The sequence below is a fragment of the Limulus polyphemus genome, unplaced genomic scaffold (assembly GCF_000517525.1).
Source record: "Limulus polyphemus unplaced genomic scaffold, Limulus_polyphemus-2.1.2 Scaffold20, whole genome shotgun sequence".
NCBI lineage: Eukaryota > Metazoa > Arthropoda > Merostomata > Xiphosura > Limulidae > Limulus > Limulus polyphemus.
Genome location: NW_013665630.1, coordinates 276,382 through 290,077, shown reverse-complemented (window position 1 = coordinate 290,077; position 13,696 = coordinate 276,382). Strand labels below are relative to the sequence as shown.

General features: G+C 29.2%; 1 protein-coding gene across 5 annotated transcripts in view; it reads left to right on the top strand.

The window, feature by feature from the left end:
- LOC106458142 (calcium/calmodulin-dependent protein kinase type II delta chain-like) overlaps nt 1–13,696 on the top strand; it is an 87,496-nt gene that overhangs the window by 42,659 nt on the left and 31,141 nt on the right. For all 5 annotated transcript variants that reach the window (XM_022384235.1, XM_022384214.1, XM_013917605.2 and 2 more), the window contains exons 4-10: nt 1,682–1,736; nt 3,094–3,159; nt 5,000–5,072; nt 7,601–7,703; nt 10,409–10,492; nt 11,062–11,156; nt 12,568–12,690. In XM_022384235.1, the coding sequence (XP_022239943.1) occupies nt 1,682–1,736; nt 3,094–3,159; nt 5,000–5,072; nt 7,601–7,703; nt 10,409–10,492; nt 11,062–11,156; nt 12,568–12,690 (599 nt within the window). The remainder of the gene's footprint in view (nt 1–1,681; nt 1,737–3,093; nt 3,160–4,999; nt 5,073–7,600; nt 7,704–10,408; nt 10,493–11,061; nt 11,157–12,567; nt 12,691–13,696) is intronic.

Sequence of the window (13,696 nt, the reverse complement as noted above, 5' to 3'; positions counted from 1 at the left end):
ATATACTTCTGTTGCATAAGTGTTTGTATTTTTTTTTTTAACCATTACAGTAAGCTAAAATAAATTATTATTATTTTGGAAAGGTTTTATACAGGAAATGTATTTTTTGCTTAAGATGGCAGTTGAATAGAAAGCTACAGTGGTTAATAGGATTGATCATTTGCAGAAGAAAGTATTCTTATATGCGAAAGTGTTAAGGAAAATGTAAAAGAGTTTTTTAGTCCAGTATAATGATTTTCTTTACCATTTTTTACTGTTTGCTACTATGTTGTTTTAAGGCCTGGCATGGCCAGGTGATTAGGGTGCTTGACTTGCAGTCTGAGGGCTTCGGGTTCAAATTCCTGTCCCACCAAACATGCTAACCCTTTCAGTTGGGGGGGGGGCAAGACTAGCTTAAACAAGTAACTATACACTGAACAGTACAACCATATTACAAAACAATGAAAGAGATTAAACTATTGACTTAAAGCTCACAAACAATGTGATATTAAGACCAATTAAATTTTTAATTATTTACCATTGATGATTTGTTTTCAGTGAATAAAATCATTAAGATATTCTCACTTCGAGGAATCATCTAGTAACAAAATAATAATAATATCAATGAAAAGCAACTGAAAATATATAGCAACGTTTCATTTAAAACATCAAGGTTTGTTTTGAATTTTGTGCAAACCTATACGAGGGCTACATGTGCTAGCCGTCCCTAATTTAACAGTGCCACTGCCAACTCTTGGGCTACTCTTTTACTAAGAAATAATGGGATTGACCATCACTTTATAATTTTCTTTTCCAGTAATACAAGAGTTTATTTTAATTTCAATTAACTAGATTTTATACCAAATTTTCCTTGTGATCAACTTTTTTTTATGATGAACTATCTAAAACTGAACAATACTCACACCAAATAAAAACATACCTAGAAAATAGTTCCAGAATCTTTATAGTATCATTTCAAATGAGTTCAGTATTAATTTATTTACAGACCTTCTTGGCATGGAAACACGATTTAATCTTGGTTAATAAGCATAATGTACATTTGTAATTGGTGACATCGGCAAAATTCTTAAAGCCTGCAGTTTAGCCGAAAACTAAGTTTTTAATATTGTTATGTCTTTGTGAGAGATGTTCTCTTTGTGTGTTTAGTTATTTTTTAAAGTTCCTATTATTGACTAAGAGTAGTAAGCTTATTAATAACTTCATACCAGTGTAATCATTATGTAATTAGTTAAGAAGATTAAAATTAAAATTTGTAAGAGAAATTAAAGACAAACTTTTAAAAGCTATGAATCAGTCTTTACTACTTTATGACAAAATATTTATTCATTCAATTCAGAGGCTGTTTTTGTAATTTGATACAAGTATTTTCATGATGTAAGAAATTTAATTACTGGTTAAATTGCTTGATAAATTGTAAAAATTAAATTTTGTTTTTTAAAAAAAGATTCTGTATTTTTTCTTGTATAAGACTATTTTATAAATGTCTCTATGATGGGTTTATTTGATATAAAGATGATAAAGTTTAAGAGCTCTCTCAGCAAATAGTTCTGTGTTTTGTATTTATTTATTTTAGGTGGAATTTTAAACTTTATTTATTATATTTAATAAAATTAAATAACAGTACTAAACCTGTGTTACGTAACACAATTGGACATTCTTCAGTATTTGTTTTTGCTTTCAGTACGTCTTCATGACAGCATACAAGAGGAAGGATGCCATTACTTAATTTTTGACTTGTAAGTTTGTTCATTTTGGTTTTTACTGTTCTTGATAATTAAAAAAAAATTAATTTATATTTGTCCATTACTGTGTCATGAAAAGAGCATTAATGTTTAACTCGGAGGAACCAGATGTAGAACTGGATGATTAGCATGGTTAATTTATACGATTACTTGTGGGCATTTATTACATCAACTAATGTCACATAAAATAATCATTTAATCGAAATTGCAAAATAAATCAAAATTAATATCATGGATCACAAAAATAATTTGTAGAAATTAAGGTTTCCAATTATATGAAATTGCTATTTTTGATTATTCTTGCATTCCAAGTAATCAAAATATTTCCATTATGTTTGTTCATTGTTAAATACAAAGCTACACAATGAGCTGTCTGTCCTTTGCGAGCCATAGGTATCATTACCCGATTTTTAGCTTTATAAGTTATTTTTCTTAGCCATAACACAAGAATAATCTGTTTTCTGTTGGGTTTTTCAGCCATCCGATGTGAGAATAAGCATTTAGTTGAATGTAATTAATTAATGAGCCTAGGAAAATGCCAGAGCTTGAGTATTTTTTTTTAAATCAAATGTAAGTAGCTTTGAAACAACCTACCTGAACATGTAGCTGTGCATATACATTGTTTTTGCTAGGAAACATTGTGAACAAGACAACCAACTACATATATGTATTGTAACCCTTGAGAAATTATTTCATTATGAATTCAAGTGTTGGATTTAATTGAAACTTTGTATTCACTTTTAATGTATACGAGACTATTTTTACAAGTTCTGTTTAAAAGCCATAAATTCATTATATGATTGAAAACATAACTGAGGAACATTATTTAGATCCAATCTTACAAAGTTTAAGCTATTTAGCAGTAGGTAATTAAGCTTGTGTTCCTCATCAACTGTGCTAAACTCAGTAGTGAGTTAACAGTATTAATCACACTTAACAGGACTATCAGAATAAAGAAGGCACTGTATATAAAAAAAAAAATAAAGTAGGAGTACATTTAGTTAGTAAAAGTAATATATTGTATGTATGTTATTTCAAGAAAAAAAAGATAAAATTAAATCTTTTTGTTTCCCATCATTTGAATAGCAATGTTACTATGGTAATAATCAATGTACAAGGCCAAGCTAGGCTACAATAGTCAGATGCTTCTGCAGTACTGTGTCCTTAAAATTATACTGTACAAGCATGGGTTTTGATCATTAAAAGAGTCTTACATGGGGAATAATGATCAATTATACCTTAAATGTTGGTATGAAGCAGCCAGGTGAAAACCTTTTGTTCAGTTTAATGTTTTGTTTGAATTTCTTTTGTGGTTTAATCTTACTAAACAGTTTCTTTTTCTTACTCTCAGAGTAACAGGAGGTGAACTGTTTGAGGACATTGTAGCAAGGGAATACTACAGTGAAGCTGATGCAAGGTAAATGTATTTGTTTATGGCAAGTAAATGCTACAAAAAATCCAAAGTTGCTATAGGACTTCATCCTCTTGTCAAATCTCAGAAAATTTGGAAATCATTGGAACAAAATTAATTCCATTTACAGCATCTTGTAAGTGAGTTAGGTTGGCATAAAGTGTTTGATTTTAGTCTTCTTGCTAATAATGAAAGACGTGTACTTATTTTCTCTTTTTATAACTCTCTTAGAAAACACTGCTTTAAGCTATCCCATTTCTCATCGGTGGACCTTGTATGTAACCCTTTTTTATATATACAGCCAGTCTTCATTATTTGTTGCCCCGTTGTTTAAAAATAAATTAACTCTTTCACCATGTGGTCAGTTGATTCAGCCAACCTTGTAACCACTTTTATACTCACTATAGTTTCTGCATTATAACTTTTGATACAGTATGTGTATCCCCACAAAATTTGGCAGACTTTTAGTAAACATTAAGTCTTTTGCACAAAAGACATAATTTTTGATGAAGTAATTTTACTAAAGATTTGTCCATGAATATAGAGTATTTTTCTTTTTTTCTGAGTGCAAAGTGATATTCTTGTTAAGATTAAAAATACTTTTATTTGTCTCAGAAATCTCCAACTTTTATTTGCATAATCTCTAAAACTTTCTAAATAAATTTCAGACATGTTTGTTCGGTAAAAGTTTATATTTTATCTGTTATCTTCTCTACCCTAACTCTGTTATAGTCTTTACAAGGTTGATCACTTTGACTGATGTATTTTTTTCAGCTTGTAACATATGTTCCATGTATTACATGTAAGTCAATGGGTTAATTGGTCCCGTTGTTCGTTGTGGCTTCCAGGAACGCATCCACAAGGAATAATGAGGACTGGCTATCTATATATATATGCTTTAAGAGCCTTTAATCTCTATTGTATGCCTTTTTTAAAAAATTTTATACATTTTGAATGTAACTCTCTATGAGTAAGGTATTCATATACAATAGTTTTTATTGGTTTTTACTTTTTAGAATAAGTTTTAAGTAGAGTATGACAGTATTTAGACAATTAAGTAGTGACTTATGAAAAAATAAATTAAAATGTAAAACATTACTATTAAATATGAAATGGGTAATTAAATCTTCAATAGTTTTTTATTATTAAGAATTCTCTTAGAAGCATTGTTTGTTAATATGTAATTTATTTATTCATCAATAATATATATATATACTCTTTATGCAATATGCAGTTTTTTATTTTATTTTATTACTTTTCTCTATTTGCCCATATAATTCTGATTATTCTTCCATTATAGTCAGGTTGTATAGTGAAAGTTACTAATCTTAAATTTTGATCAATTATCCTTAGAATACATTGTTTATTGATAACTTCTCTTTTAGATGTAAAGCATTTTATAGTTTAATTTTTTTTAAATTAAATAGATTTAAAAGCTTAAACATATTTGTAAAGATTCTAAAAGAATATACATTGTATGTGGCAGTCTTGCCAGCAAATGATAATGTACACTGTTTAACCTGTTTTAGTACATGTTCTCTAAGCTTTTGTGGATCATGCATGAAGTACATGTAGATTTTCTCAAACTGGTACACTTTTACAGCACTCTTGTGAATTTTGTATACTAATGTACTGTTATTGTTTAGTATTTTTTTGTGTTTATATTGTGACAGAGTAAACCTTCAGCCAAAAATTTATTAGATGCACATAAATAACTTAAAACATCCACCATATCTTCAGCAACAAGTATTTCTTTGAAAATTGTAAAATAATATAATTGTATTTTTAATCTTTCATTTTAGTAGTGCATTAGTAGGTAATAAAATGTATAATTTTATATTTTTAGTCACTGTATTCAGCAAATTTTGGAGAGTGTAAACCACTGTCATCAGAATAGTGTGGTGCATAGGGACCTCAAGGTGTGTAGTTTCCTTGTGTGTTTTAATTAGTACTACAGTAAGTATTAAGTTTTTTGTTTTCTTTTGATCATTACTGTTTAAAATGTTTTAATAAGAATATTATTTTTACTCAAATATATAAATTGTTTTAAGAAATACATAAACAGTTTGATTAAATTTTGTCTTTCATATTTGATAATATGTTTTTATAACTTTTCTTGTAAAAGAGAATAAAAAGTGGTATTTTTGGGACTAGAATATATTTTGGTGTTAAAATTTTTGGTGATCCTTTTATGCAGAAATAATGTATTCTCATCCACTGAAGTTTTCTTATTGCTTATTTACAAAACTAATTAAAGAATGTCCATAATTCACACAAGTTTCTATCAGCTGTACATAGTAAAACTTTTGTTTATTTTATTCACAACATTTTACCAGGTTTACATTGACATCATCAGTTGGGATACAATAACTGAGGCTAACTGAATTTAATTTAAAAAAGAATCACTTAAGAATCTATAACAATTAGTAATCTACAAGTATTTGCTTAGTCATATAATTGTAGATAACTATTGTTATAGTTTCTCACATGATTCTTTTTTAAATTAATTCATCGACTACAGCTGTCCTAAATATTAAGCATACCAGCCATGCACTGTATACAGCACACTCACATTCGACTGCCACAGGCAGACCGTATTCTATACTGCAAATCAGCAATCAATGGGTTAAATTGTGTTAGCCTCAGTTCTTGTATCCCACCTGATGATGCATGTTTGGTGAAATGTTGTGAATAAAATAAAGTTTTACTATGTACAACTGATAAAAATATGTGTGAAATTTAAAAACATAGTTGTTTCTAATATTTAATTACTGTTTATAATTGTTTAACCAGCTTTTATAACATGTTAAATCCTATAAAACATCCATTCCAGATGTTCTGCTATTACTTTAGAAATAAATATTATCTTATTTTGCTTGGATCACTTTTTCACTTTTAACATTTTCATAACTTTGGTAGATTAGTTTGTGAGATTTATGCATTTTTTTTAAAAATTTAATATGTTTTGGCACTTCTAATTTAATTAATTAAAATGCAGTTATTCAAAGATTTTTTCAATGTAGATAAGATATTTTCACATTGAGTTGCTGTTGTTCTTTATATTCTCAAGCTAAATTAGTTAAGAACCAACCAAATTAAATTTAATCTAGTTTTACTGACTATTTTTTTTAAAACAAATTTAAGTTGATCATAACATTTAAAGTAGGAAGACAATTTGATAACCACAAATTTATAATGTATTTTATATACATGTGTTCTTGATGTAAGGAAGTTGCTGTCTGTTTTCATAATCATGATGAAATAGAAAACAAAAAGAACTGCTTTCTTCTCTTAGGCCTCACATGGCCTGGTGATTAGGGCACTCAGCTTGCAATCTGCAGGACATAGGTTCCAATTCCATTGTTGAACATGCTCACTCTTTTAGCATGAAGGTGTTTTAATGTGATAGTAAATCCCATTATTCATTGGTAAAGAGTAGCCCAAGAGTTGGTAGTGGATAGTGTTAACTAACTGCCTTCCATCTAGTCTATCGCTTTAAAATTAGGAATTGCTAGTGCACATAGCCCTTGTAGCTTTGTGCAAAATTAAACAAACAATTCCTCTTCCAGTGTTAGCCTAATTTCATATTTCAATGTTTAAATGTACTAATTTTTAATTAATTGGCACAGAATTCAGCATTTGGGAAAAAATTTATCAAGTAATGCTCATTTTAAAGCAGACATTATAAGCAGTGTTAATATCCAGCAACTTTTTTATTGCTTTTTAATAATTTTTTGTTTTAGAACTGCTGATATTAAAATAGTTACCTGTCAGTAAGAAAAAAAGATTTGGATTATTCTTTAAACCGTAATTACAAAAATATCTTCAACTTGTAAAAAATTACATTAGTACTGAAAACAACTTTATTTGGCTTTAGTAATTCACTGGAGTTTGACTTTTGTTGCACATGAAGACAGCTTTACTATATGCCAAGGAAGATAGTCTCTTTCTGTTTGTTATTTGATTTTTACAGAACTTTTTTTTTGTACCTGATATTTTTCTAAACATGAATGTATTAATGTAAGCTACCTAAGTTAGGTTTTAACTTGATTAGGAGCAAGAGAAATTTTTTCAATAGTAACTTTCTATGAATCTTACCATTTTCATTAAACCTCTAATATCAAAATCTGGGAAATCTATGTGAGAAAACTAATTAAACTAAGTTCAAATGAAGCATATTATAGTTTGCTTGTCATTTAGCAAAGTTTAGTTTTTATTTGCCAGACAGTTTTACCAAGTCCTGAATATGTAAGGGATTGCTTATCTCATATATGAAAGGAAATTCACCCTGTTTATTATGCATTAAACTTCATGCCTGATTAAATATTAAACCTTCTGTTTCTTTCTATCTGAGTACATGAACTGTGTTTGCTATTAGAATATAATGTTACAGTCTGCTTTTATCTGTATTAGGTAGTACATTATACAGCTTTTCTTTTTCCTTTAGCCAGAAAACCTTCTCCTTGCTAGTAAAGCAAAAGGCGCAGCTGTCAAACTTGCTGATTTTGGTCTTGCTATTGAAGTTCAGGGAGACCAACAGGCCTGGTATGGTAAGTAATTAGAGTAAGCAACACAAATATAAATTTAAGCATACTAGGAGTACTGTTCGTTTGAAATTATCGTGAAGTATTTTCTTAACAACTCTATATTTTATTAGTTTATGTACTTACTAATTTACTGGTTCTTAGAAGCATGTGGGTGAAATGTTTTTTTCTTCTTCTCCAATTAATGGCATAAATTTTGTTGTTTAGAACATATATCAATTAACACAAGGTCAGGAGATAAAGTGTTGGAAAATAGCTGCCTAATAACCTGATACATAAAAATAAAAATGGTCACATGGTGCTTTATAAAATGTTTCAATCTAAGCTCTTCTGTTTTTCTTATGGCTTAAAGTCTTTCTATATAAATGCATCTAATAAAATTCATTGAATTTGTTTGAACTGCTGTTTAAATATTAAACATATACCCATGATCTAGTAATGGCATAGGTATCTCAAAGCTCTAACACAGTTAACCTTTTAAGTCTGAAGATTCAGACTCATGTAATTTGAATGACCTTGTAACCACCATGTAACCATATTTACACACTATAATTCTGAATGTACTAAGTGTATCTTCATGAAATTTGACAAGCTTTTAGTAAATATTACGAGCCTGTTGTACATGTAAAATCAGATTTTTTAAAATAAAGTATTTACAGTAAAAAACATGTGTGAGTTTCCAAAGCCTTTACTGAGTCATTCTGAATGTAAGATGCTTTTTATGCTAAGAAAGAAAATAGTTCTTTTCATATTTCATTTGCTTAACTTTTGTAACCTCCTAAATGAATGTCAAAAGTTTTTAGGGTAAAGTCTATATTTTATCTCACTTTTCCTGCTGTTAGCAACAGCATATTACTTGAAAGTAGAAGAGGGTAACTGTACAAAGATATTTAGTTTTTTATGTGAATTCGTATATTTACTTATTTTATAATTTATGGGAAAACAAAATCTAATTCTGTATACATAAAAAATTAGTTACAACACTACACCCTCTGAAAATCAGAAAACATTAGTAATGCATTGAATCTTATCAAGGGTACTAGAAGCAGATAAATGAAAATGACTAGAATGTAGACTTGGACTTCATCATGTATCTTTGTCGAAAACATTAATGAGGGGTAAATTTTCACATTATATTTCATGGGGTTATGAATTACTTTACATGTAAAACACAATCAAGATTTGTTGTTGTTCATCATTAAGAAGATAGCCGTGCAACATATTGTGTAAAATGTTGTAGTTTGTTGTTAACTGTTGACTTTAATAGAATACATACGAAAATCTTATCAGAAATATGACTGAAAAAAGTTAGAATTAATGCAATTATTGAAAAGAGTTAACTGTGACACGAAGCTAGATTTCATACATTACATTTTACATTAATACTACACTTTTTATTTATTATAATTATTTTCTACTGCTGTATGATCCTGTTTGTGATAATGTTGTCTGTGTTTGTGCAATAAACTACTAAAAAATAAAATACATCAGAGGCAAGATTGTATAGCTACAATCAGCTCAACATGAGTTGAGGTCTGGTCACTAATCTGGAAGAGTCATCTTTGGCATAACGAGATTCTCGCCAACCATGTGGGGAATCTAGTCTAATGTCAAACTCTCCAACATTATATGATGTGCTTAGGCATTGGTGCAAGTATTGTCCAAGGTGGTACAAGAGATATTTAATAACTTTTAAGCTAGAACTTCCTGCTGACTAGTCTTTACCCTCTGTATTCCTTTTGTGGTCAGAGTTGCCCATCACAATCTTTACAGATTTCATGCCAGAGACTACCCCATCAGAAGTGCAAATGGTAAAACAGCAGGTATGATTGTACGTTGTCAGTATTTCATTAAGTAATAAGTCCTCACCTTATATGCACGGTAATATTTGTATGGTTATTTGCACTGGTATTTCCCCATACTATATCTGAATTTCCACCAAAGCAGTCAGTCATATTTGACTGACCATATTGTTCACTTCTGGCTGTCCAGTATTATGAATTATGCACAATAAATTATAATCACGTATTTTAACAGCTTACTGATTGGATGGTGTACTACATTCTTTAGAACTATGACAGTAAATTCTGTGTTCCTTTAAACAGTAGAAAATATTAACCTATACAGCTTAGGTTTTATTGTGCTGTTCATACATGTGTGTGTTAAAATGCTGATACTTATCACCCCACCCCCACCCTATTCCCCAATGATTTAGCAGCTACCTTCCTATAAATGGCCGCGGGTATTTTTAAGAAATAAAATGTGGACTTGAGCACCCATTTATGCTCATAATTTTGTAAGTACTAGTTGCATTTCAACTGTAAGACTTGTGAATAGAAGTTAGATATAATAAACACAGTATTTGCCCTGCTGTGTGGCTTATAGTAGAATACATTTTACATGTATTTCTACAACTTTGTACTTTGTCTGTATTATACATTTGATTATATTTGTTTTTGACCTAGTTGCATGAAATAATGTAAATTAGAAACATAATTTTACACTTCTCAGTATTGTGTATGTCAGTAATGAACTTCCAGTTCCTAACACTGTGAATGAAGAAATAGGCAAGTGAAAGAAGCTTAAGGTTTTCAGAATATAAATGTTTGGAAAGTTTTTAAGACTGAACAATACAGAAAAAGGCAGCTAAACTAATATTTTACATTTAAAGTTTTACATAAAGTTTGCTCTACACTGTTTGTTCTTCTCAGGTTTTGCTGGTACACCTGGTTATCTCTCACCAGAAGTTCTGAAGAAAGATCCATATGGAAAACCAGTTGACATATGGGCATGTGGTTAGCACTTTTTTTTAGTAATCTATTTCTTTTATACTTTTCTAAATTGATGATAATTTTTCAAAAATGTGCTTCAGGTTGGGTGACTATGTACATGTTCTACAAAATAAATAATATTACAAAAATATAATATCCAACTCTTGATTATCTATCTAAATAAATAATATAAAGAATAACTTCTCAAGATTATAATTTGTTTCAATGATTATTTCAAAAAAATCAAAATCATGCTGATTGAATGTATCATTAAGCTCTTCGATCATGTATTTAACTTTAAAATCATATTATAGAAAAACTACATCCTAACTTGTGATCATGTCTTTAATTTAAAGATTATGTCTAAAAGTTTCCACTTCTATGATAATGTATTTATTTAGAGGTAAAACAATTAAGGTTCTAGGATATAAAATTCAGGATATCATAATATATTATCTATTTATCTAATCACTGTCTAAAACTAAGTACCATAAGAAAATAATGAAACAGTCTGTTTTTTGTCTATTCATAGCCAATCTGGCAGTGAATCTATTAGATAAACAGTAACATCATGTGTATTTGGTTACTTTCAGGTGTAATACTTTACATCCTGTTAGTTGGATATCCTCCATTCTGGGATGAAGACCAGCACAGGCTGTATGCTCAGATTAAAGCTGGAGCTTATGATGTAAACACATATTATGCAGATATATAATCTTATTATCCACAATCAACATGAAATTAGGTTTTACACATGAAAATACAACTAGTTGGATTTCCCTGAAGATCATGTGTTTTTTGGTTATTTACACCTAATTTATTACCATTTTATGTGTGATACTTGTTAGAACTCTAAAGAGGATGAATCTTTTTTTTTGGACAAAATATGATGAGTATACTTTTCCACATGTTTATCCACTCACCTAGTAATTTTCTGAGTATTAAGACAGTTGAACATATCTATGATCCACAAAATTAGGTATTGCAGACAAAAGACTGAACTACCATTAAACAATGACAAAGAACTCACCATGCTCACTATCTGGATAGATAAACATTTTGGTTGCAAACAAAAGAAGTTTAAGAAAGATTTACAGTTGTCTGCTTTTCATAATTTTTGGTATCTTGAAAGCTATGTTATCCTTAATAATTTTGTATTTGTTGAAAACAGCTTGGCAATTGAAACAATTATTATGAAGTAATGGTAGCAAAATCGTTCTTAAGAAGTTGTGGTACCTAAACAGTTACTAAGAAGTCTTGGTAGAAAGGGATACCAAGTTCTACAGAATTCCTTGTTATTTTGATTCTTGGTATTCAAAAAATAAACCATTTATTTAGAGTTAAAAGATATTAAGAATATATATATATGTTTATAATTTAAAAGCTTATCTTAACATATCCTGATGTTGTACTAATTTTCCAATACATTTTGATCCTAAAGTTTATTGTTATGTAACCAATAGAAAAATTCAGGCTTTAAGTTTTTAACTAAAAGGTTGTCAGAGAGTCATAATAACAAAACAATGTAATTTTGAAAAATGATATGTGAGGATTGACATTACAGAAAACTATTCCAACGTACAGGATTTTAATATTGAAACAATTTTTCCCAACATATTTTAGCTTTCCGGAAGTATTCTGAACTATTCCAATATTTTACTAATGTTAACCAAACATATCCTTATCTTACATCAGCCTATTCCAGCATATCCTAATAGATACATATAGTTATACATGTCTCTACCAATTCCAAGTATATACAAGTTATACATTAATCCATCACAACATCTAATTTATTCTATTTTCACAGTATTATATCCCAAAATATTCTGATTTCACTACACTGTTCTTGTGTATGTAACAATAAAGGAATGCAGGTGTTATGCAAAAGATAATGAAGTAGCAACTTGTTATAAGAGGCAATGGTGTTGTCAAAATTAGATAACAGACTTTGAGATTGGCATGTGATGAGTTTCCAGGTATTCACATTCCCTGTACCTTTGAAATTATTATTTTAGCTCATTTTTTATTTTAAGGAAAATTTATTATTCCATTAAATGCTTTTAACATTGGAGGTGGAAACATTTTCTTGTATGTAGTACCCATCTCCTGAATGGGATACTGTTACTCCTGAAGCAAAGAATCTGATCAATAGCATGTTGACTGTTAACCCAGCCAAGAGGATCACAGCATCAGAAGCATTGATACATCCTTGGATTTGTGTAAGTTCTTCTGTTTGGGTTATCAAGTATCACTTTAACATATAATTTAGTTTTTAGTATGTTAAGACTGATCCAACATTTGTGATTTGTTTCTTGTGTTGTCAAGTTTTGTTCTAACAGTGTCCTTTCCCTATGATCCTGGTTAATTTTTTAAACTGTGTTTTAATGTGTTATTATTATTATTATATTTTGGTTATTTTGCCATGTGTTTTTTTATTATTATTATTATGATATTAAACTAGTAGCATGTCAGTGTTACTCAGTTTGTTTTTTAATTTTGAATCAAAATTGTATCTCAGCTATGTCTTTGCATTATGTCATAGTGATAGTGATCCAGTTTGTATGATTTGTTTTTATTCAGTCAGCCTGTACTTCAGTGGTTTCCTTTGTAATGTAAATTCACATTAGTTTTATTTGTTATTAAGTAGCACCTGAGCATTATGATTTGTTTCATGTAATGTGGTGTGAAACTGATCCCACTTATTTGATTTGTCTGTTGGGTTGTCAAGCTCTTCCTCATTTGTGTGACTTTTTTCATGTTTTGGCAAATCTGATCCCCATTGTTGGATATTTGTTGGTTTGTTTTTTGTGTGATCAAATTGTACTTCAGGTTGTTGTTTTTATGTTTTAGAGAAATTTTTTTCCAATTTTCTAATTCAATACTGCCAAGTTGTAGTTCAGTTGTATGTTTTTTTGGTGTAATATCAAACCTTGATATTTAAAATTCTTTATTTGTAACAATTAAATGTTACAATTAAAACATTTCGAAAGTCTTCCACCTTTCGTCTTCAGAGGGTGGAAGACTTTCGAAATGTTGTCCTCTACATTTGTAGGTTTCTACAACAGGCAGTTGCTGTCCATTTGAAACTTAGATTCATTATGAATACTCTGCCTAAATAACCTATCAAAGATGAATAATTTCAATTATTGAAATTAATACATAAAAATGTATTAAATAGTATATATAATGAATATTAATTTAGAAACTGACATCATATCCCATAAT